The sequence below is a fragment of the Chlorocebus sabaeus genome, chromosome 18 (genome assembly GCF_047675955.1).
Source record: "Chlorocebus sabaeus isolate Y175 chromosome 18, mChlSab1.0.hap1, whole genome shotgun sequence".
Lineage (NCBI taxonomy): Eukaryota > Metazoa > Chordata > Mammalia > Primates > Cercopithecidae > Chlorocebus > Chlorocebus sabaeus.
This window is the reverse complement of record NC_132921.1, coordinates 1344116-1369216: the sequence shown is the minus strand read 5'-3', so window position 1 is coordinate 1369216 and position 25101 is coordinate 1344116. Positions and strand designations below refer to the sequence as shown.

Genomic DNA, 25101 nt, shown 5'->3' with positions numbered 1-25101 from the left:
AGTCAGAGAGGGAGAGTTCTAATTCAAGCCCTGTGGGTGACACGCTATTGAACATTTAACACAGGCATGGGATTCCAGAGTTGTAGCGTCCGTAGAATGGCAGCGCCGTCCGACCTCTAACCCAGCGTCAGAATTGCAACAGCGAGGGTTGACATCTGCCACCGTTACTGCACAGCACACCACCCCAAATGTGGGGCGCAGAACCATTCCGACATTCTCCCGGGTGCATCCTCGGGGCACAGTCAGGCGGCTCCCATCAGTAGGAGAGGGTTCCGACCCTGATGCCACCCCAGGCAGGGGCGATGGGGCCAAGTGGATTCGGTCCTGGCCACATCAGCACTTCCTCAGTGAGTATGCCCTTTCCTGATTTCCAACAAAGCATGAAAATTACAAGCAAAGAATTTCCAGACAGCAGTTTCTCACAGTATTTGGCACACATTAGGCATTGAATTTGCTCCTATTTGTGTAATTTATCTTCTTACGAAGACACTTAAGCAAAACAGACCAAAGTCAAAATTTGCTAATTCCATTTATTTTCAGCAAAAGGAAGATGTATCAATCATGTTTGAGAGTGGGAAGCTTCAGGTTTATAAAGGTGAAATGCTAGGTGCCTCCCAGAGCAAATCTAGTACTTCAGCCAGGGTCGGACAGGCCTGAAATACGGTGGAGACTCGGGGATTTTGATTTAGTCTTGCTTTATGTCTTATGTCTTCTGTTAAGTTTTTAAGTTTTAAATTATTATGGGTACATGGTAGTACATACTCATGGGGTACATGTGATATTTGGTACAAGCATACAATATGCAATGATCAAATGAGGGTAATTGGGATGCCCGTCACCTCCAGTATTCGTCGTTGCTTTGTGTTAGTACGATTCCCGTTCCGTTCTCAGTTATTGTAAAATATGCACTAAATTCTTGCCAGTTAAGGTCACCCTGTCGTGCTACCGAGTGCTGGATCTTCTTCCTTCTATCCGACTGTATTTTTGTACCGATTCACCAGCCCCCTTTGTTACCCCATCCCTGATATCCCCGATATCCTTCCTGGACTCTGGTAACCATCATGCTACTCTGTATCTTGGGGGTTCAACGTTTTTTTCTTAGCTCCCACATAAGGGTGAGAAGACCCAACGTTTATCTCTCTGTGCCCGGCTGATTTCACTTAGCGTTGTTGTAGATGAAGGGGTCTCATTCTTTAGTGACGGCTGAATAATATTCCATTGTGTATACACCACGTGTTCTTCATCCGTGCATCCAGTGAGGGACACTGCGGCTGATTCCATAACGTGGCTGCCGTGAACAGCACCGCAGTACACGCGAGGGCGCCAAGAGCTCTTCAGTGTCCTGATTTCCTTTCTTTGGGGGATAGTCCCAGCAGTGGGATTGTGGATTATATGGTGGCTTTGTATTTAGATTTGGGGGTAACCTCCGTGCTGCTCTCCAGAGGGCTGCACGAATTTATGTTCCCAACAACAGTGCTCCCTTTTCCCCACCTCCTCCCTCGCCAGCGTTTGTGATTGCTGTCTTTTGGGTAGAAGCCGTTTTAACTGGGGTGAGGTGATATCTCATTGTAATTTTTATTTGCGTGTCTCTGATGATTAAAGGATACTGAGCATGTTTTCGTATACCTGTTGGCCATTTGTGTGTCTTCTTTTGAGAAATGTCTGTTCAGATCTTTTGCCCATATTTTAATTGAATTACTCAGTTTTTTCCAATTAAGTCGTTTGAGAATCTATAATAATCTTATAGATTCTGCTTATTAATCTCTTGTCAGTGGGTAGTTGGCAAATATTTTCTCCCATTCTGTGGGTTGTCTCTTCACTTCGTTGATTATTTTCTTTGCTGTGCAGTAGCTTTTTAGCCCGATGTGATCCTGTTTGTCCATTTTTGCTTTGGTTGCCTGTGCTTTTGAGGTCTTACTCAAGAAGTCTTTGCCCAGACCAAAATGCCCTGGAGTATACCAGCCTATTAGGCCCATTTCCAAATTTGATTAGTGGTTTTAGATACCAAGCAGGTGTTTCCCATATAAGGGCGTCTTTTAATTTTTCAGTCCACCCACAGATACAGTTTCAAGCAGAAAAGGGTTGAGGTCTGACTCACTGCTGGGGTGTAATTCTTCAGCCAGCGCTGTGGGCTGAGACCAGACCCTGCCCCACGTCCCACTACCTGCAGGACCAACAGGTGCTGACCAGGCACCCAGCAAATTGCACTGGCGCTTACCTGCAGGGTTAATTAATAAGAGGGAAGGCTGCTTTTCCCTTAAATATGGAAACGAGTTGCCTCACTTCAGAGTGTTGCTTATAGAAAAATAGTAATTCTAGACCATTCAGTCTTATTAGTTGCTAATCTAATACGTAACATTTTACCGTCCCTGAATTTATAAATAGTTACCTGTATGGTCTTATTTGTTTAAATGAAATTTGTATTTCTAGATGATAAATTTGGGCTGAGGAGAAATTCCAACACTGTACATAGTCATTCCTCCTTCAGAAAGCAGGTTTTGAAGTGTGTTCAGCAGCTGGGGCTGTGGAGTAAACCAGTGGGGCTGGAGAGCCATGCGGGGAAAATGAAGGCCATGGCCGAGGTCAGACCCGGTCCCTGCTGGAAAAGGGAACCCACAGCCCCTGCGCCCCTGAACCCCTGAGCCCCCTCCCAGGTTCTGGGAAGGAGGGACCCCAGATGCCAGAGGGCACAGGTTATTTGTGTGACGCGTTCTCTCCTCCCCAGTCTAGAGCGGGACCAGTTGGTACTATCCTTGGAAATAGAAAATGGCACCTCAGAGCACTTCTGCTCTCTGGGATGCAGATGAAGAACTTGAGTTGAGAAAAGGTGTTTGACTCTCCCATCTCTTATGTCTTTTCTGTAGAAGTGCACATTGGATTTTGTAACTGAAATGACTGCAAATTGTAGGACAGTAGTTATAATTTCCCTCTCAATACTGCTTTTCCAGAATCATTCTATTCCATATATCACAAGCTCACTTTACTTTGTAAACTTCTTAAAGTATCAGAAATTTATAAAAGGTAAATGCTGATAGATTCAGTACACATCATTTAACACTGTGTAAATATGTGTGTTGGCCTGTTTGTCTATTTATTTCCTTAACTAGAGCCTAAAAAATGTTTGGTAAGTCACCTGAGGTCACATGATAGGGAAGGAGCGGGGGCTTTTGCACTGCGGTCCTCTCAAAAGCTTGCCTGTGGGGCTGGATCAGTGGCAGTGGCACCTGGGCAACCCTGAAAAGGAGGGACAGGTGCCTGTCACCTCCACGCAGCATCGGTGACACCATCGCGATCCCTGGCTTTGCTACCGGCACTGCCCACTTGCACACAGCGTCTCCAGAGCCAGAAGAGACATGGTGGTGTTAGGGTGTTTTCCATTATCTCTGCACACTCCCTCCCCTCACATGGTGTTAGGGTGTTTTCCGTTATCTCTGCACACTCCCTCCCCCACACATGGTGTTGGGGTGTCATCTCTGCACACTCCCTCCCTCACATGGTGTTAGGGTGTCATCTCTGCACGCTCCTTCCTCTCACACATAGTGTTAGGGTGTCATCTCTGCACGCTCCTTCCTCTCACACATAGTGTTAGGGTGTCATCTCTACATGCTCCTTCCTCTCACACATAGTGTTAGGGTGTCATCTCTACATGCTCCTCCCCTCACATGGTGTTAGGGTGTCATCTCTGCACGCTCCCTCCCCTCACATGGTGTTAGGGTGTCATCGCTTCACACTTTCTCCCCACACATGGTGTTAGGGTGTCATCTCTGCACACTCCTCCCCTCACATGGTGTTAGGGTGTCATCTCTGCACGCTCCTCCCCTCACATGGTGTTAGGGTGTCATCTCTGCACGCTCCTCCCCTCACATGGTGTTAGGGTGTCATCTCTGCACGCTCCTCCCCTCACATGGTGTTACGGTGTCATCTCTGCACGCTCCTCCCCTCACATGGTGTTAGGGTGTTATCTCTGCACGCTCCTCCCCTCACATGATGTTAGGGTGTCATCTCTGCACGCTCCTCCCCTCACATGGTGTTAGGGTGTCATCTCTGCACGCTCCTCCCCTCACATGGTGTTAGGGTGTCATCTCTGCACGCTCCTCCCCTCACATGATGTTAGGGTGTCATCTCTGCACGCTCCTCCCCTCACATGGTGTTAGGGTGTCATCTCTGCACGCTCCTCCCCTCACATGGTGTTAGGGTGTCATCTCTGCACGCTCCTCCCCTCACATGGTGTTACGGTGTCATCTCTGCATGCTCCTCCCCACACATGGTGTTAGGGTGTCATCTCTGCACACTCCCTCCCCTCACATGGTGTTAGGGTGTCATCTCTGCACGCTCCCTCCCCTCACATGGTGTTAGGGTGTTATCTCTACACACTCCTTCCTCTCACACATGGTGTTAGGGTGTCATCTCTGCACGCTCCCTCCCTCACATGGTGTTAGGGTGTCATTGCTTCACACTCCTCCCCTCACATGGTGTTAGGGTGTCATCTCTGCACACTCCTTCCCCTCACATGGTGTTAGGGTGTCATCTCTGCACGCTCCTTCCTCTCACACATGGTGTTAGGGTGTCGTCTCTGCACACTCCTTCCCCTCACATGGTGTTAGGGTGTCATCTCTGCACGCTCCCTCCCTCACATGGTGTTAGGGTGTCATCGCTTCACACTTCCTCCCCCCACAGTGCCCTGCTGTGTCAAGTTCAAAGCATGAGAAAGAAAGGAAGCAGCTCTTCACCCTCAGACATTAGAAAGTCATGCTGGAGGTGTTCTGTGGTCAGACGTGTGGGGAATTGCTTAGAAAATCTGATTTTAAAAAAGGTTCCTGGTCTGCCTGTGAGCGCATGTCTGGAGGGCTCCTGTGAGAAAGCGTGAGGATGTAGCCCTGGTGTCCTCTTGGTGGCCTTGCTGTGCTGACTGTCCACCGCGTGCCCTCACACCTCATTTCTCAAATCCCCGCTGTAGCTCTGAGCAGTGCCTCAGCATGGCTGTTCTGTAGACGAGGACCCTGGGGTTGCAGAGGTGCAGCCATTTGCCCAGGGTTTGGTCCTAACCTGAGCAGCTGGCCACAGAGCCAGAGCTCTGGAGAACTTTGCTGTAGTCTCTCTAAGAGTGTGAACTTATCCTCACCGGAATGTTCAGAAGGCCCTAAGATTGACTTAATGTCCTGGACACTAGACAGAATTTAAAATGTTCCTAAAGTGACTTGAGTTCTCAGAACCCAAGATTTTAAAACCGTTTGTTTGCTAAGAGTGAGGTAGAGGTTAAAACTGAAGGCAAGGACATGCTCATCAGAAGAGGGGCGTGAGAATGAGGTGGCGGTTTGAGAAGAGGCCTCGCCCAGGCCGTGAGGTGCTTCAGTGCTGTTGGTGGCGGCAGGCCCGCAGAACAGAGAGGAGACCCCGAAGGAAGCGTCTGTGTTTCTGGGCTGTCCTGCAGTGGTGTGGGACGTTGGAGAGAGCGTGCTCTCCGTGGTTAGTGTGCTCTCCATAGTTAGCGTGCTCTCCGTGGTTAGCGTGCTCTCCATGGTTAGTGTGCTCCCTGTGGTTAGCGTGCTCTCCGTGGTTAGCATGCTCTCCGTGGTTGGCATGCTCTCCATGGTTAGCATGCTCTCCGTGGTTAGCGTGCTCTCCATAGTTAGCGTGCTCTCTGTGGTTAGCGTGCTCTCCATGGTTAGCGTGCTCTCCGTGGTTAGCGTGCTCTCCGTGGTTGGCATACTCTCCATGGTTAGCGTGCTCTCCGTGGTTAGCGTGCTCTCCATAGTTAGCGTGCTCTCCGTGGTTAGCGTGCTCTCCGTGGTTAGCGTGCTCTCCGTGGTTAGCGTACTCTCCGTGGTTAGCGTGCTCTCCGTGGTTAGCATGCTGTCCTTGGTTAGCGTGCTCTCTGTGGTTAGCGTGCTCTCCGTGGTTAGCGTGCTCTCGTGGTTAGCGTGCTCTCCGTGGTTGGCGTGCTCTCCGTGGTTGGCGTGCTGTCCGTGGTTGGCGTGCTCTCCGTGGTTGGCGTGCTCTCCGTGGTTGGCGTGTTCTCCGTGGTTGGCGTGCTGTCTGTGGTTGGTGTGCTCTCCGTGGTTAGTGTGCCTTTAGCTGCATAATAGGGTTGGTATACCCTATTTTTCTAATTAATATCTGGTAGGGAGGTTCCTTTTATAAAGACAGACTTTTATCAGAAAACAATACTTTTTGTCATAAAATACTGTTCACAAAATATTAACTCTAAAAATTGCTCTTCCACTTGTGATTGTTAAATTTTAATAAATCAATAAATAATTATCAATAAGAATATGTTCTATTTATGAGTACCTGCCATATGCCAGGGAATCACTCATGTTATTTTGGCCTCAAAACAATTTGGAAGTCATTTTTCCACTTGACACAAGAGGAGCGTGTTCCCTGCAGAATGACGACCTGGCCACAGAAGTGCCAACTTCCACATTTGGCTTAGAACCCAGGCCTGCTTTCTCCTTGTCTGTTTTGTCTCCTTTAAACTTGCAAAGATTACATGTAGACACATTAATAGAGTTAATTACTCACCAGTTTATCTCTTATTTTAGAAAAATAAATACTGTAAACATGAGATTCAAACTATTTCCCCTTTCATGGAGTCCATGGAACTGGGGAGGGAGAAACCTTGAAAAGTCGGGTCACTTGCTCCCTGCCCCCAGACTGATGGAGTGAGCTGCATTCTCGATTTTAACACCATCTGGCTCTAGGGAGCAGTTAACACAAATTGTAAAGAAAGTCTTTATGATCCATCATGGTCTTTATTTTAAAGAATAATACCAGGCCAGGCGCGGTGGCTCACACCTGTAATCCCAGCACTTTGGGAGGCCGAGGCGGGCGGATCATGAGGTCAGGAAATCAAGACCATCCTGGCTAACACAGTGAAACCTCATCTCTACTAAAAATACAAAACAAATTAGCTGGGCGTGTTGGCGGGCACCTGTAGTCCCAGCTACTCGGGAGGCTAAGGCAGGAGAATGGCGCGAACCCGGGAGGCAGAGTTTGCAGTGAGCTGAGATCGCGCCACTACAGTCCAGCCTGGGTGACAGAACGAGATTCCGTCTCAAAAAAAAAAGAATAATACCAAGTGACTTTGGTCATATTGCTTAGGATTACTCTAGAACAATGTTATTCAAACGTATATACTTAGCCATGAAACCAAAATGTTCTGAACACCTAAGTTTTTCTGCAGCTGTCCCATGTTGGCGAGCTTTCTGAGCACCACCGTGCTGGCTCGCCCACGTGCAGCTTTCGTGAGTCAGTGGTGGCCTCAGGCGTTGCTGTCTCCCATAGGTTGCTCTGGTGCAGTGGACAGAGAGTGTGGGCCTCACGCTGGTCAGCAGGGACCTCACCTCCATGCAGCTGAAGACCCCCAGCGGCCAGGTCCTCAGCTTCTGCATCCTGCAGCTGTTCCCCTTCACCTCGGAGAGCAAGCGGATGGGCATCATCGTCAGGGTGAGGCTGCGGCGAGGGTGCCGTGCGCTGGCTTCGGACGTTTCGTTTTCAGGCCTTTTAGACACAAATTTTCCCAAAAGAAAGTTAAATATTTACTCAAGTGCTTTATGCTGTTACAGTTTTTTTTGTTTTAATGAAATCTAAGCTAATAATCTATGTCTGGGAAGCCACTGTGTCTCTAGTGAGATAAAATAACTCTCCTAAGTCAACCAGAATCAATAATGTGGGATTTATTTATTTTTTGAAATCAACAACTAAAGCTGTTTTGATTTCAACAAAAATAAGACGCCAAAGAGTTTGACTTTTGAATATTGATTTATGACCATAAAGTTGCCAAAATGTACCTTAATTTTTTTAGCAAACACCAAAATCATGTCTTGGAAGTTGACTAAACAATGAAGCATTCAATCCAACTGTAAAAGCTTAAGAGAATGGATGCAACCCAAATCATACTCATTAACACATTCAGACCTTCAGCCTAGCATCTCAGGATGCACAATCATGTTCTCAATCCTGACGGCACTAGTGCTGAAGAGCGGGACTAGCCCTCTGTGTAGAAACACGTGAGTAGCTTACCACACAGGAACACGTTCATAGGAATTGCTTTTTCCATTATGTGTTTTATTAGACTAGCAGTTATTTGCACCAAGCAATGCAGCCTAAATGTGCTTCTGTTCATTCTTGTTCTGTGATAGGATGAATCCACGGCAGAAATCACATTTTACATGAAGGGCGCTGATGTGGCCATGTCTCCTGTCGTGCAGTATAACGACTGGCTGGAAGAGGAGGTATGTGAATGATTCTCCGCCTGGTTCACGGTGTTTTTGTGAACTTTATTGAATAGATGACAGAAAAAGGATATCCTTTCCCCAGCTTGTGGACACTGGTATCACTGGATAAACTGAGCTGTCAAACGTCAAACCAGATGCTGATGGGAACCATATAGGTTGTCAAACATAGTATCATTTATACTAAATTATTTTAAATGCTTACAGTTCTCAATTTTGTAAAGGAGAAAGGACAGGAGTCCTGTCTATTTATTTATAAATAGTTTAATTTTTTTTTTTTTTGAGACAGACACTCTCTGTCAGCCAGGCTGGAGTGCAGTGGCATGATCTCGGCTCACTGCAACCTCCACCTCCCAGGTTCAAGCCCACCTCCTAGGTTCGAGCGATTCTCCTGCCTCAGCCTCCCAAGGAGCTGGGACTACAGGCACATACCACCAAGCCCGGCTAATTTTTTTTTGTATTTTTTAGTAGAGACGGGGTTTCACCATGTTAGCCAGGGTGGTCTCTATCTCCTGACCTTGTGATCCGCCCGCCTTGGCCTCCCAGAATGCTGGGATTACATGCATGAGCCACCATGCCCAGCCAATAGTTTACTTTCTATGTGAATAACGATCATTTTGTTTTGTGGGTGAGTGCATGTCAGTCTATACAAGTAGGTCCTTACAAAGAATATTTTGTTTATAATAGTGAGAAATAGAAGGCATTATCAATCATCCATTATTCTGAAATAATACTTTATATGTAATCAAAGTTATATTTTAATGTATTTCTTTTGTAACATAAATATTTGCAAGGAAATTTTCATTAGAATTTTAACCTGATGCAAATTTATGCATAAGATTCACCTAAAATTAGAACATAAGATACAAATGAGAAGCAATTCCATATTTCATTAAATTATCCTGAAGTAACCAGGATTTGTGGGTCGTCTCATGAGGTGGTTTTGTTTATCGTTAAGCTTATGTATAAATCAGTGGTTGGATTTCCGAGGAAAACAGACTGTTGGCATTGCAGTCAACACGGCTCTTTTTGCTGTGTGCGTGTTGCTGTTGGAATTCAGAGCCTCTCCTCCCACCCTGGGACCTCCGAGATGGTCTGTCCGTGCAGCCTCCACACCCCGACACTCACAGTGGTATTGGTAATATGAATCAATGTCTCCTTCAGGGTTCTTTCATTTAATCAGGGACATGAATAAATTAAACTCCCTGAAGACCTAGTAAAATGCCATAAAAATTACTTTTGGTCACAATGACGTGCAATTATTGTAAAATACTTGTTTAATTTATTTAGTTTTATGAGGTTAAATCAATAAATGTCTTGCAACAGACAGATAATGTCAGTATGTTTTTCACAAAGATAACTTTATTAAAAATTCTATGTACATTTATTTTCTCAACATTGTATTTTCTTTCCTTGGATGATTGTTGTCCCTTCATCAGTGTCTGTTGTGGTACTACTGTAGTGTGAAAGCTTTTCCTTTTATTACAGACTAAACGAGGCAGCAGGTTCTTCGAGCGCATTATTCCGCTTCCTTCAGGCTCCTCTAGAGCTGAATTCTTGGCTGTCAACTTGTGTTCTCCAAATGTTTTAAAAAAAAAAAAATTCCATGATCACATAACAAAACCAGTTTTTGCAAACCTGAGATGTAAGAATATGTAAGTCTGTGAACAGACTTAAAATAGTGATGTTCTGGATAGCTGGAGATGTTGAGGTGATTGGCTTCCTTCCCTCTAAACACAAACTTGAGTTAGGCCCTGGACATTGTATCGTAAAGGAAACAAGCACAGGTGACCCTGAGCAACACGAGGGTCAGGGGCTCCAACCCCCGACACAGTTGAAAATCAGCCTATCACTTCGGACTCCCAAACACATAACTACTGATAGCCTCCTGTCGACCGAAGCCATACCAGTAACAGGGATAGATTGATTATCACAATGTGTATGTTATGTGAATTGCATTCTGCATTGTTACAAGAAAGTAAGTTAGAGCAAAGGAAGTGTTATTAAGAAAATCATAAGGAAGAGAAAATGTATCTGCTCGTCAGTAAGTGGGAGTGGGCCATCGTGGTAACCTTCTGACCTTTTTCCTCACCGTCTTCATGTTGAGGAGGCTGAGGAGGAGGAGGGGTTGGTTTTGCTCTCTCAGGAGGGCGGAGGCAGAACAGGTGGAGGAGGTGGAAGTGGAGGCAGGAGGTGCAGGCTCACACCACATAAGCTTTACTGAAAAAAATTTGCATAAAAGTGGACCCACGCTATTCAAACCCATGTTGTTTAAGGGCCATCTGTAGCTAAAATTGGGAATGACAGGAGGTCTAATGGATGACAGCCTTGCCTTTGTAATTCACAGTAATTGTCACCTCCTTTGTCTCCTGTAACACATGACCCTATAGAGGTCACTATTCCGATTCCTAAACAGGAGACAGGAAGAGACACAGCTGTTGGATGCATGAAGAGGGGTGCTAGACCCACACCTCTCCTCCAGCCCTTCCTGCCATCCCTGCAGCCTCCAAACCAATGTCAAATCCAATCAACTGGATGAATTAAAAAGAAATTGCAGAAAATCTGAAGAATTCAATAATGTTTATTTGCCTACAAATTAACCTGGATCAGCAGATACACTACACTGGCTTCATTAGAGTGGGGCCTCCCGTGTGGAGGGCTGCCTGTTGCCCAGGAGAGATGATGGGTGATGACAGGGTCTCTGCGCGTGACTGGGGGCTGTGATGTGCGTGCGTGCACCGTGGTGTGTTTCCAAGCGTGCGGTGTGCCTGGAGGTTTCTCAACACTTCTCCTGGCAGTGCTGAGAACGGTCAGATGCCCAAAGCCCCAGCTCTCCGGGCCGCAGCTGCCCATCTCTGGCTTTCTGTGGCTGTCTTCGGAGCTGGCCTCTCCGCTGCGCGTCCACCCTGAGGGCTGGCGGAGCCTTCCTTAGCGGCACTGTCGCATTTCCTCTCCCGACCATGCAGACTCTCAGTGTTCAGTGCAACCTTGCACAAACCAGGTTTACTAGTGTTTGATCTTCTTTTCCGTAAACAAATGTAGCTAATTAACTTCTTTAGGGTATCTTTGCTTAAGTGTCTGCATTATCAAAGTTCACATTTTTAATGTTTTAAGTATACACTGAAAATAATGTTTGTGATTAGTTGTTCTCTAGCTATAATGTAGAGCTCTGTTCTCCTTGGAGGTTACCAAGATAGCCTCTAGAAGACCTCTCCTCTCGCTGGGGATCATGGTGGCGGGCGCGTTTGCAGCTGCACCGCCTCTGTGGGGCTCACTGTGGGCCGTAGCTGAGTTGGGAGTGTCCACCTGAGCTGCAGAAAGTTCCCAGGGCTTCAGGAAGATGTGATTACCACTGATTTCTTTGTATTATCAACCCTAATGCCAGAGACTGCTAAACCTGCCAGAGACAGGAGCTTTATAAACCTTGTTAAAATGTGGAAGAGTTCCTCAAATTTGAAATTTAAGAGGGAGTCAACAACAACTGGATGGAGAGTGCTAAGCAGCCAGTCTTTCAGGACCTTCCAGGACACACAGAAGCCCTGTCTACAGGGAGGGTCGCTGTTAAAGCATCTTAAAGTATGTTAGCCCTAATAATTGCTAGGCCGGGCGTGGTGGCTCACGCCTGTAATCCCAACACTTTGGGAGGTCAAGGTGGGCAGATCACGAGGTCAGAGACCATCCTGGCCAACATGGTGAAACCCCGCCTCTACTAAAGATACAAAAAAATTAGCCAGGCGTGGTGGTGTGCACCTGTAGTCCCAGCTGCTGGGGAGGCTGAGGCAGGAGAATGGCGTGAACCCGGGAGGCGGAGCTTGCAGTGAGCCGAGATCACACCACTGCACTCCAGCCTGGGAGACAGAGCAAGACTCCATCTCAAAAAAAAAAAGTAGAAACTGCTAGATTCAAAAATTGATAGTTTGGACAGTTATATAGCTTAGTGTTCATTACTTTGTTTTTTTAAATGTACTTTTCATAGAACACACCACAACTTTAAAGCTTAGGCACACCTCACCCAGCACTTAGTAATCAACTGTAAGGTCCCTCTGTGTCCCTGGAAGAGGGCCCCACTGTCCTGAGCCCTGTCCTGGTCCACACAGCAGAGGGGGGTGGGGTTGTCTCCTGACAGCCCCAGCACCCCCTTAGCTATCTGGGAGCCCAGCACCCTCCAATCCCTGCCTCTTGTCTGCACCCCCCAGACGTTGGCCCCTTGGGCAGGACTGTGTGTGCTCACAGCTAAGTTGTGGACCCGCCTGGTCCCCCAGGAGACCCACCAGTGCCCTCCTGCCCACATCTGCCGGGTCGCCCACACCGCCTTGTGCCGGGTAGGAGGCCCACTGGTGCCCTCCTGCCCACATCTGCCAGGTCGCCCACACTGCCTTGTGCCGGGTAGGAGGCCCACTGGTGCCCTCCTGCCCACATCTGCCGGGTCGCCCACACCGCCTTGTGCCGGGTAGGAGCGTGGGCTGGGTTTGTTTCTTCACCCTGCCCTGCAGGAACACGTGCTTCATGTGTCTGTTCCTGTGGCCCCGCGAGGCCTGTCCCTCTGGGTGTCCTTCACGTCACCACAACCATGTGAGGGAGGAACTGTTTTCACTTTGCACACAAGGAAATGGCATAGAAAGCGCAGAGTTCCAGAACCGGCTTCTGCAGCTCTCCAGATTCTCTCTGCTGGCTCTGTGGAAGTGCAGGGTGTAGCTACTGACTATGAGCATTCTCATCCAAGCCTTTTAAAACCTGACCCTTGTTCATGTAAAAGCAACATGGCACCTGTCAACCTCTTGTGGACATCAGGGTCTACTTTTTAAGTACAGGTTGAATTTCCAGGACTGGGATGTGTGTCACTGGTATGAGCAGTTTAGCTTTGAGAGTGTTACCTCCGCACAGGTTTGCTCCTGCACCACCCCTCTGGGACAGGTTTGCGCCTTGTCCCAGAGAGCCTGTTTCTTCGCCCCATCACCAGCTAAAACTGTTGCACTTTTACCTCGATTTGGAAAGTCGTATTTTTTATTTTGACGCCTTCCCTGACCGTGAACACGGTTAGGCCTGTTTCATGTGCCCATTGCAGGCATTTCCATGTCTTGCTTCAACACGCACATCAGGCCCATGACTCCTGCGGGTCCCCCTGCTCTGGAAGCCAGAATGCAGGGTGCTTCAACACGCACATCAGGCCCATGACTCCTGCAGGGTCCCCCTGCTCTAGAAGCCGGAATGCAGGGTGAGGCTCATGAGCTTTGGGATCTGGCCGTGTCCCCACCAACCCCAGCTCTCGCTGCGGCCCTGCACTCAAAGTCCCCTCCATCACTGACTGCACTTACTGCATGTGATCGGCTGCCCTGCGGGGCCAGTTACATGCATGTTTAAAATAGAGCAACAAGAACTTACACAGATTCACAGGGTTAGTCCCAGAGCAACACTCTTATGAGCCCATTTCTATTAAGGAGCCCATTTCTATTAATTTCCTCCTATTAAGGAGGAAACAAGCACAGAAAAATTAGGTCATTTGCCCAAAAAAACACAGTCTGTGGTAGAAACAGTTTTCAGGCCCAGCCATCTGGTTCTAAATCCATGGTATTACAACATGCCAGGGGGGTTCACCTCTCCCCCAGTGCACACCAGGAGCCCTCCCTGGCACCAGGTGCTCCCCTCACCCCGTCCCCAGCACTGCCACGTGCACCCTCCGTGTATTCTTGCTACATGCAGTCTGGTGTCCACACTCTGGAGTGGTGGTGTTTAAGGATTCAGAGTATGTTTTTTTGAAAAGCCCATGCTGTGTAAAAGGAAGCTCTGCTAGGCACCAGGAGAGTCTAGGCGGAGTGCGCCCCAACTCCATTCAGTGTCTTTGCCTCTCGAGTGAAGGGGTTAGTGGGATTCGAGATACCAGACAGGTCGGGAGGTTAAAAGGATGCATTGTATATAAAGGCGTCCCTCTGCTGAGTCGTCTCTGGTCTTGGTGATGAAGGTGGGCACAGGACATGAGGGCAGGGCACCAACAGTCAGAGTGTGGTGCTACCCCGGCCCCACACACAGCTGCAGGGGCTCTGTGGGGCCCACCTGTGACTCGGCCTCTCCTTTTCCAGTGCGGAAACATGGCTCGCGAAGGACTGCGGACCCTCGTGGTTGCAAAGAAGGCGTTGACAGAGGAGCAGTACCAGGACTTTGAGGTGAGCTGACTCCCAGCCATCTCATCCTCCTACGACATTTCCTTCCTTCTGCTGAAATTAGTTCTTCCTGTCTTTGTATGAAATTAGAGCTGGGATTGCTGTAGTCTAGGAGTGAAGGCAGCTTCACTCAGCAGGAGCATGGGGTGATCCTCTCTGCATTTCTGTTTCCACCACTTCTCCAGCCTGCTGGGAAAGGAGTGTCACAGAAGCAAAGAAGTGCCAGTTTCCTTAGAATTGTGCTTGATAACTCCTAAGTGGTCACAGTCCAGTCGAGTTGAGTACACATAGAGTATGTGCACACAGGCGCCTCCCCCACTGTCCCCAGAGCCCATGCAGTCCAGCTCTGTGGAGTACACACGTGGAGCACGTACACACATGTGCACACAGCCGCCTCCCTCTCTATCCCCAGAGCCGATACACTCAGGCCAAGCTGAGCATGCACGACAGGTCCCTCAAGGTGGCCGCGGTAGTTGAGAGCCTGGAGAGGGAGATGGAACTGCTATGCCTCACCGGCGTGGAGGACCAGCTGCAGGCGGACGTGCGGCCCACGCTGGAGATGCTGCGCAACGCCGGGATCAAGGTACCGCGGGCTCACCTCTGCCGGTGCGTGCTGCCTGTGCTGAAGCAAACTGCTTTTCCTTGGGCACGCTGATTTGTGAAACTCCTGTGGGGTCATGGTTGTGAGCGAGCTCTGTAAGCAAAGCTGCCCATGAGCTCCCCTCCTTCCTTAGGGACGTCTGCGCACACAAGTCCCCACGCCGTCCCTGCTCCAGACCTTCCTCTCCATACCTCTTCCCTCTCCGGATACCCTGGCCTTTCTGAAGAGGAGCCCTGGTCCCAGCCATGGCGATGTCAAACTCCCACATGCCATTTCCCAGGAATGGTTATGTACCCCCCGACAGGACGCATGGGGCCAGTGCCCATCACCCTGGCCACCGCCGGCCAGGCGTCTGCAGCCATTCCTGGGCTGGCTGGCACTCATGCCCTTGCCCCCAGCCTGTGACAACCCTGCACCTGGCAAGGCTGGGCCACTGTGTTCTCTGTGTAACGTGGCCTCCTCCTGCAGGGGCCTGTGTGCCTCCCCTGTGAACACTCACAGCTCCGGGTACGTGCAGTGTGACAGCGCGTGTTCTGTGAGCATGGGAGTGCGTGAGAACTCAGGCCTCATGTGGGCTTTGGCTTCATTCGTGGTTAAATTGTGCCACATTTGGAATCATCTCGTGCTTCAGGGCATATTAGAGTTGAGAATATAGAATATTCAGACATGCACTACATCCATTTTATTGATGTTTTTGAAGAAATAATGCATCCACATTGTCACAAACTCAGAAAGCACAAAAGGACACCCCGTGGAAGCTGCTGCTCACTGCTGGGCTCAGCGGCAAGAGCCTGGCCCAGAGACGCCTGGACGTGCAGGGCAGGTGCAAAGCTGCTTGTCCTCCCTCTGGCTCTTCGTTCTTTCCCAGCACCTTCTCCGTAGCTGGAGGACACTCCCTCCACGTCGGCTGTGTGGCTCATGCCCCCACCCACACCATGCTCCCAGCAGCACTGTCCCATCTCCCAGCAGGCAGTGCCCACCTTCCCCGTGCTCCCTAAGGCAGTGCCGCATCTCATCCAGCTGTGTGGTCCTTGGCAGTTTAAATATGGTGTCTGTGAAATGTGAGTGTTTCCCTTGGATGGGAGAGGTTAGGCATCCTGGCCATGCTTCTTGGTGGCTTCCCCCAGATGCTGTGTGGCGGGGCCCGTGCTCCCTGCCTGCCGACCTGCTCTCTGGCTCTTTCACTTACTGATGCGTCCTCTTCCTACACAGGGGAAATTAGCACCTGTGGTGTAAGTTTTATTTTTCAGGAGCTTTCCTCACATGTTCTCATTGAAGCCAAAAGGTCAACTGCAGATTGGTTAAGATAATTTATTTTAGCACTACCTCAAGGACCTGGGGCTCAGAATGGAAAAAAGTGTAACTTAGTTTTCAGAGAAAAGCTGCCTATCTAGACTAGAGGGACGGAACTGAAGGACAGTGTCAGAAGTCATAGCTTTGCCAACTTCAGATAAAAAATACATCCCTCAAGCTTCAATGAAGATGCTGTGCCATGGACAGAAAATGGGCAACTGTTTTCCTTGCTGTCTAGAGGTCTGCATGGTGAAGAGACTTGTAAGATTTAATGTCCATCTGAGATCGCAGTAGGAAGCATGTCATGATCGCAGTAGGAGTATGTCATGATCACAGTAGGAAATGTGTCATGATGGCAGTAGGAAGTGTGTCAGGAGGCTGTTCATATCCGACTGAGATCGCAGTAGGAAGTGTGTCATGATCGCGGTAGGAAGTGTGGCATGATCGCAGTAGGAAGTGTGGCATGATCTCAGTAGGGTGTCATGATCGCAGTAGGAAGTGTGTCATGAGGCTGTATCATAGAGATCGCAGTAGGAAGTGTATCATGATCGCAGTAGGAAGTATGTCATGATCTCAGTAGGAAGTGTGTCGTGATCGCAGTAGGAAGTGTATCATGATCGCAGTAGGAAGTATGTCATGATCTCAGTAGGAAGTGTGTCGTGATCGCAGTAGGAAGTATGTCATGATCTCAGTAGGAAGTGTGTCGTGATCGCAGTAGGAAGTGTATCATGATCGCAGTAGGAAGTATGTCATGATCTCAGTAGGAAGTGTGTCGTGATCGCAGTAGGAAGTATGTCATGATCTCAGTAGGAAGTGTGTCATGATCGCAGTAGGAAGTATGTCATGATCTCAGTAGGAAGTGTGTCATGATCGCAGTAGGAAGTATGTCATGATCTCAGTAGGAAGTGTGTCATGATCGCAGTAGGAAGTATGTCATCATCGCAGTAGGAAGTGTGTCATGAAGCTGTATCTGGTTTCAGAGTAATTGTTCATGTAGAAATTCAAAATGACAAGAGAACAATTCTGACTCAGAAAGTTTAGATTACTAAACTTAATTGTATTGTATAGCCAAAAAGTTGAATAAAGAAGTGTGATTAATGAGAAGCAGATGAGCTGGGTGTGGTACTGTGTGCCTGGGATCCCAGCTACTCGGAAGACTGAAGCGGGAGGTTCAGTCGAGCCCCAGAGTTCACGGCAAGACCCATCTGTAAATCGACACATGAATGAGTGACCAGATGACCCCTGCATTTCACTGTAACTTTTTAGTAAACTTCACCTCAGTCTACTTCTTACTTTACATGTGCTAGACTATTAGTATATTAAAGTAGTGAATATCCCTTGTATTAAAATTTGATCTTTACATCAATTATTTGCTAAATTATATGACTTTGTCGAGTTTTGCTCTTTATTCTGTACATTATGTAAAGTCTGACTTCAGATGTTCCTCTGAAACTCGAAGGTGATTTTCAGCGGGACCTCACTGCGTTTCCTGAATCCCACTCAGGTTGCCGCAGTGCTAGTTCTTCTTCAACTTTGTTACGATAATGTGTCATAATCTTAGGTCCAATAAATGAATATAAGTCTGTAAAATAAATACAAAGCACAAATCTTAGACATTGAGAGAGCCACAGGTGGAGCGTGCTTAAGCAGATAATCGGTACACTGTCGAAGTTGTTTTTCTGCTTCCTGTTTGCAAAAATGCATATTTCAATATAATACATACGAAATCTGAGAAATTCAGCTAATGAGACTATTACTGGAATTTCTTTGCTGTTATATATATCAAATATCCTGATATGTATTAAGTATCCTGATATTTTATTGTTTAGGGATACATATACACATAAGATGTGCATGGGTATGCAATTTTTAAATGTAAAAGTGCTACTATTTAACATGTTTTATATGACATAAACAACTTTTGGCTTGACTATGGGCCAGTTACCCATTGAACCTCCGTTTCCAACTTAAAAACTAGCAAACTACAGGAAAGGTCTTCATGAGCCTCCCAGCCTGGCAAACCGTGACTGTGTGCTGCTTTGGCAGGCCTGTGTGCTTGGTGTGGAATGCTGTGTGGACGGCACCTTTGACACAGCTATCCTTATTAGACTTAGCCTGCCAGTGCCGGGCCCAGGTGTTACTCACATGCCTCCAGATCTCAGCTGCTGTATCTGCACATCACTGTGCTCTCACTTGTTCCACCTTAAGCAAGTTCACACACCGTTTAGTTGTGGTTGGATGTGTGTAGCGTGACCTTGTTGAAGTCTGTGTTGCCGACACACCGTTTAGTTGTGGTTGGATGTGTGTAGCGTGACCTTGTTGAAGTCTGTGTTGCCGACACACCGTTTAGTTGTGGTTGGATGTGTGTAGCGTGACCTTGTTGAAGTCTGTGTTGCCGACACACCGTTTAGTTGTGGTTGGATGTGTGTAGTGTGACCTTGTTGAAGTCTGTGTTGCCGACACACCGTTTAGTTGTGGTTGGATGTGTGTAGCGTGACCTCATTGAAGTCTGCGTTGCCGATTCTGGTGCAGCCATCACCACCATTCCCTCCAGAACTGTTCCATCTTCCTAAACGGGAACTGCCCATCTCCCCATTCCCCTTCCCCTAGACCCTGGCACCCAACCATCTACTTCTTTCTCTATGGATTGGATGGCTCTAGGGACCTCATGGAAATGGGATCAGACAGTGTTTGTCCTTTTGTGACTGGCTTCTTTCACCCAGCATAATGTCCTCAAGGTTGAACCACATTGCAGCCTGGGTCGGAATTTCCATCCTTTTTAAGGCTGAGTAACACTCCGTTGTGTGGATGGAACACATTTTGCTCATCCGTTTATCTGTTGACGGGCACCTGGCTTGCTTCCACCTTTGGCTGTTGTGAATTATGTGAGACTCAGAGATGAATGTGTCCTTGTCTTGTTGACGTTCACCAGTTTAAATTGCTTCGTAGATATGGATGCTAACAGGCGATAAACTCGAGACAGCTACTTGCATTGCCAAAAGTTCACATCTGGTGTCTAGAACACAAGATATTCATATTTTCAGACAGGTAAGTATGTATCTTAATCACTTTGAATTTTTAAATATTTCTCTCACACAAAGCCTATTGTTTTTCTCAGAATATATGTTCAGTTATTTATTAATCACTAAATATCTTTTTAAAAAGAAATATTGTAATTTTTTTAATTTATAAAAGCATGTTCAAATAGATATTTTTAACCACATACATTAATAATGATCAAAAGCTGCTTTTTGACAGATTGAACAAACTCTAAGTTCAAAAATATTTTTTGGTTATACTATTAGTATTATTTTTTGCTATTTTAAAAGAGGCATACTGCAGTTATTTTCAATTTGTAAAAATGTATATTGATAAAAAATTACATTTTCCTACAAGTTACACGTATTACATGTCGTCTGAAGCTGCTGTTGTGAAACAGGCTATAAATACAAAATAGGAATGTGTTTTTAATCACTGCCATTTTCAGAGCAAGTGCTGCCTTAATTAGTTCAAAGAAAATTGATAGAAATGATCTAAGTTTATGTGTTTACTGTATGTATTAGTTATGACTAAATTTAATTCAAACAAAAAATAAAAATTTCTTGTTCTTGATTGATGGTGGGTGAGCAGACATTCTGTGTCTGCGTCTGTTCTAAATGAATCGCTTGCACCTACAGAAGGAGTTATTTGAATATAATTTACATGTAAATGTAGTTTGTTTTGAAGCATCAGAATCGCAAATTAGGCCCTGAAGACTACTATTTGCAATTAAATTATTAATGCTTCTGATAAAACTTCAGATCAATTTTTGTTGACTTTTCAGTGTTATAGCACCACAAATTAAATTTTTCACAATAAAACCTACCTATTTAAAGATGAGTCTGAGATTGTTAATTTGAACTACATGAAGCTTTTAATTTATTTCGGTCCTATTAATAGGACTATTAATATATCATTTATTTTATGCTCCATAAAATCTCCACAGAAAGAATATGAAAAACCAGTTACGTTGGTTTCTGAAATGTTTTTGTTCTAAAACGAAGGATATTTCAAGATTATGACTTAATTTTACTCTTTTAGGTTTTTTAAAAATCCCTCAGACACTGAGTAAAACCTAATGGAGTAAGTTGAAACCCATGGCAGAGACAACATGAGCAATTAAGTATTTTGCATTATTTGACCTATTATGAAAAGAGATGCATTTACATAACACCTTGGTTTGAGAGCGTCCTGCCTCTTACCCGATGTGTGGCGATGAGGAGCTCGGCCTCCCTGGGCTCTGGTGCCCTGTCGGGTGGAAGCCTCGTTCTGCAGAGCCATGTCCATGATGCTGCCAGTCAGTGACTCAGCAGTGCTGCTCCCCACACCAGCCCACCCTGGCCTGTTGCTCTGATAAATAATCACCTCGTGGAAATTACAAGAAAATTCTTAATCATTATCGTTGTATGTTAAGGGAGTATATTTATAAAAGGCAATTATTTCCCAAACTATCCAGAGGGTAATTATTAACTCATAGGCACCCTTTACGTAAATTTCATCAGCGTGGTGATTCCACTGCATTCCTCACTGTAAGTCTCCTGCTTGCAGTTGCCACAAATTTGAAAATGATCTGTGTTAACTGAGTGGGGAGACACACCCAGCACTGCCGGAGGAATTGGAAAGGACCTTCTTCTGCGTCCAAATCCTAAAGCTACTTTAGTTTCAGATGATAACCCCAAAACAGTCCACCGTGACTCTGCAACTAATGCCCTGTTTCTCTGTGCCTCTAACTTAGACAACATTTAATTTGGGATTCCTTTTTCTCCCTTAATGGAGGTAACCAGTCGGGGAGAGGCACATTTGGAGCTGAATGCATTTCGAAGGAAGCATGATTGTGCACTGGTCATATCTGGGGACTCTCTGGAGGTAAGGCTGGACCCTGAGTGAGTATATGTGTGTCTGTCTGTCTGTCTGTGTCTCTGAGGCAAGGCTGGCCGCTGGCCGAGCATGTCTGTCCATCCCAGTGCACCGAGGGCTTGTTGAGTGGAGTGCTTTCGCCCGTCTGTGCTGTTTCGGCAGTCTCCGTTCCATAGCCGCGGCACTTGCCAGTCTGGAAAGCAGCCCCACCCTGAGGAGATGGCAGAGCTGGATCTCAGCGGTTATTACTCCTCCTTTACACATTGAGAGTCTGAAAGTAGGGCTGGGTCGTGGTGATTGTTACTCCTCCGTTAGACATTGAGAGCCTGAAAGTGCTGCAGGAAACCTGGAGCGGGAGCGACAGGAGCCTGTCCAGCGCCGTGATTCTAGCTCTCTGTCCTGTCCACATTGCATCCGCTGGAGCAGGAGTGTCCAAAGTAGCTTCATGCCTCGTTTTCCTCGCACGCGTGGCCCCCGGCTGAGAGAGCTGTGGCACCGGGGCTGGTGGGAGCCTCCCCCTGCACAGCTTTTACACAGGCTCCTGGACTTAATCGTCCTGGACCTCTGTGTTGCTAGTGTCACCAGAGCAAGCACGCCAAGAAATCTGGCAGAAGCTGCCCCAGAACGTCACTGGGTCACATGAAGTTGTTCAAGAAAGTCACTAAGGCAGCCTGGATTCCAGGGGAGGGGGATCAGACCAGAAGGTCATGTCATAGCTCAAATCACAGGGGATTCTCTCTGGTACTTCAAGTGGAAGAACTTCCCAGGGCAGGAGGATGGTTCCATGTTACATAGAATTTCTTCCCATGATTTTTATATTTTCCCCTGTTCGTGAGTCTTGTGAAATGATTCACAGAATACTGAAAAGATTGAGAACGGTGGCGTCTGTTGGCTTTGCTCCCGTGGTGTTGCACTTTCTGCATTACACAAATCTGGGACAGTGTTGTCGACCGTAAGGCAAAATAACACAGGCTTTGTTGTTCAGGTTTGTCTAAAGTACTACGAGCATGAATTTGTGGAGCTGGCCTGCCAGTGCCCCGCCGTGGTGTGCTGCCGCTGCTCGCCCACGCAGAAGGCCCACATCGTGACACTGCTGCAGCAGCACACAGGGAGACGCACCTGCGCCATCGGTGAGAGCCGCCCACCCTACTCACGGGGAGGTCTCCAGAGAAACCCGCAGGCTGACATTGATGGGCAGAGTTTGTTCCATCTCTAAAACTAGACTGATTTCGTCTCTATTCATGGAAGTTTCTGAAATAGCTGCTGATGGTAACAAATGAAAAACGTGATGATGGATGGGGTTTTATTTTATCTCACTTCTTGCTTCGCAGGTGATGGAGGAAATGATGTCAGCATGATTCAGGCAGCAGACTGTGGGATTGGGATTGAGGGAAAGGTAGGTTCCCCCTTTTATCAACACATCAGCACACACTCAGCACACAGCACACATCAACACGACTCAGCACATGCTGGGCCATTGTACACTCAGCACCTACTCAGTGCACATCAGCACGTGCTTAGCGCACACTCGGTCAGCACACACTCTGCACGTGCTCAGCACACAGCACACATCAGCACACGCTCGGTCAGCACACACATCAGCACACGCTCGGTCAGCACACATCAGCACGTGCTCAGTGCACAGTCAGCACACACTCGGCACACACTTGATCAACATGTGCTCAGCGCACACTCAGCACACTCGTTTAGCACACCACATACGCTCGGCACACACTAGGTCAGCGCACGTCAGCACATACTCAGCGCATACCTGGTCATTTTACACCCAACACATACTCATTGCACACTTGGTCAGAACACATGCTTGGTGAATGCACACTTGGTCAGCACGTGTGTTCAGCACACAGTCAGTCAGCACAGCCTGAAGAGCCTGGTGTGTCCCAGGCACTGAACTGTACATTTGAGTAAAGGAGGAATTGGTCAGAGTCCCCTGCTTCAACCCCACATTTCATAAAGACGATCCTGCCACGTGCATCAGAGCCCAGCCCTTGGCAACTTGCTGTTGGTGGAGTGGCATGCAGGGAGGTGTCACTCTTAGTCACCTGCCCTCGGACTCACCTGCCCTCGGACTCAGCCCAGATGTCAGCAGATCCGCCAGCGAGCCTTTCCGTGGCCTCCCTCCTGTTCCCACACGCCATTCTCTGTGTGGTTCCTCCCTCCTGTTCCCACACGCCATTCTCTGTGTGGTCGCCTGTGTCTCCTGGCTGAGCTGTGGTTTGAGGTCGTCTTCTGTGCCAGCCTTATCTGTGTTATGCTCTCTTTATCCACAGTCACTTAAATGTTAATACAGACACACCCAAAAAGACCTGGAAAATTCACCCAGCTCAAGCAAGTGTGGCTTTTTCCTTGGCTACTTCCTTTCGTAATGCCTTACAACAGAATTGTGAAAGAGGAGATAGATTATTTCTTTAAATATGAAAAACGGAGAACTGCCTTGAAGAAGCCCAAGATGATAGGGGTGTCCTCCCACAGAGCTGGCCCATGCTCAGATCACAGGGGCGTCCTCCCACAGAGCTGGCCCACGCTCAGATCACAAGGGAGTCCTTCGACAGGGCTGGCCCGGGCTCTACAACTCTGCTGACTCCTGTGACACTCACAGACTATCGGAGCCCAGCTCTCCTGAAGCGCTTGTGAGAGCCTGGGCTGGTGCTGGGGGCTCTTCCTGCCCCTGTGCCTAAGACCGTAGGACCTGTCCCCACTGACATAGCTGAAGCTCTAAAAGTCCTGCAGAGAGAACTTTAGTCTTTGTCAAATGTAGGCTGAGTTCTAAAACTCAGCTTTTGGAGTCTGATTTCCAGTGTCCGCAGTGTTTGAAAGGCCCCGTGTACTTTTCTTTCAGGAGGGGAAGCAGGCCTCGCTGGCGGCCGACTTCTCCATCAGGCAGTTCCGGCACATTGGCAGGCTGCTCATGGTGCACGGACGGAACAGCTACAAGAGGTCAGCGGCACTCGGCCAGTTCGTCATGCACAGGGGCCTTATCATCTCCACCATGCAGGTACTGAGCCTTCTGTGCTGGCACCGGGGAGGGCAGCGTCCAGGAGAGGGGGTGCTGAGTGCTGCTGGAAGTACCTGGGCTGTGCTTAGGAGGTAGCGAGGCCCCTGAGAGGCCTGGGGCCACAGGTGCTCGTGGAACTGACGGTTGTCTTCGTCTGTGGCTCTCTCTCCAGGCTGTGTTTTCCTCAGTCTTCTACTTTGCATCCGTCCCTTTGTATCAGGGCTTCCTCATGGTGGGGTAAGTTTCACTCAGCACCTGCCAGCTCATCCAGGGGAGGACATCTATTTTGGAAAAAAACAAAACAAAACATATATAGAAGATTCTTGATACAGTCATCATTTAGAATGAATAATACTGATGTAAAAACAACATTTTACTTGGGTGAACTTCAAGACAACACCTGCACACTTGTTCCTCCTGGGATTTTCTTGCTAGATTTTGTTTTCAAGTGGAAGCCATAGTTTGTGTCAGGAACTGTGTTGGATCTGAGATTTTTAAAGGGTCCCGTGGCAGAAGGCGGAGGGACAGAGTGGCCACCGACAAGCCCTCCCGGCTCTCTGCAGGCCGCCCTCCCCTGGCTGGGGCTTCGTCCTGCTGTGGGGCGTGGCCAGCAGCAGAGAACAGTACGCGCGGGGATATAGCGTGGTGTGCATCGAAGCAAACACCGTCAGTCTCTCCTGGGCAGGAATGGAATCTCATTTTCAAAGATAACAGCACCAGGGCTGTGCGTGGTGGCTCACGCCTGTAATCCCAGTGCTTTGGGAGGTTGAGGTGGGCGTGGGTGGATCACCTGAGGTCAGGAGTTCAAGACCAGCCTAACATGGTGAAACCCTGTGTCTACTAAAAATACAAAAAATTAGCCAGGCGTGGTGGTGTGTGCCTGTAATCCCAGCTACTCGAGAG

The 25101-nt window shown here is 47.8% G+C and overlaps 1 protein-coding gene across 9 annotated transcripts in view; it reads left to right on the top strand.

The window, feature by feature from the left end:
- ATP9B (ATPase phospholipid transporting 9B (putative)) overlaps positions 1 to 25101 on the top strand; it is a 293323-nt gene that overhangs the window by 238797 nt on the left and 29425 nt on the right. For 7 of the 9 annotated variants that reach the window (XM_008013727.3, XM_008013726.3, XM_008013725.3 and 4 more), the window contains 10 exons: positions 7285 to 7446; positions 8142 to 8234; positions 14312 to 14395; positions 14805 to 14975; positions 19236 to 19334; positions 21102 to 21191; positions 22168 to 22312; positions 22514 to 22578; positions 24043 to 24198; positions 24371 to 24435. In XM_008013727.3, the coding sequence (XP_008011918.2) occupies positions 7285 to 7446; positions 8142 to 8234; positions 14312 to 14395; positions 14805 to 14975; positions 19236 to 19334; positions 21102 to 21191; positions 22168 to 22312; positions 22514 to 22578; positions 24043 to 24198; positions 24371 to 24435 (1130 nt within the window). The remainder of the gene's footprint in view (positions 1 to 7284; positions 7447 to 8141; positions 8235 to 14311; positions 14396 to 14804; positions 14976 to 19235; positions 19335 to 21101; positions 21192 to 22167; positions 22313 to 22513; positions 22579 to 24042; positions 24199 to 24370; positions 24436 to 25101) is intronic. The other 2 variants (XM_008013730.3, XM_008013731.3) reach the window with 1 other exon arrangement.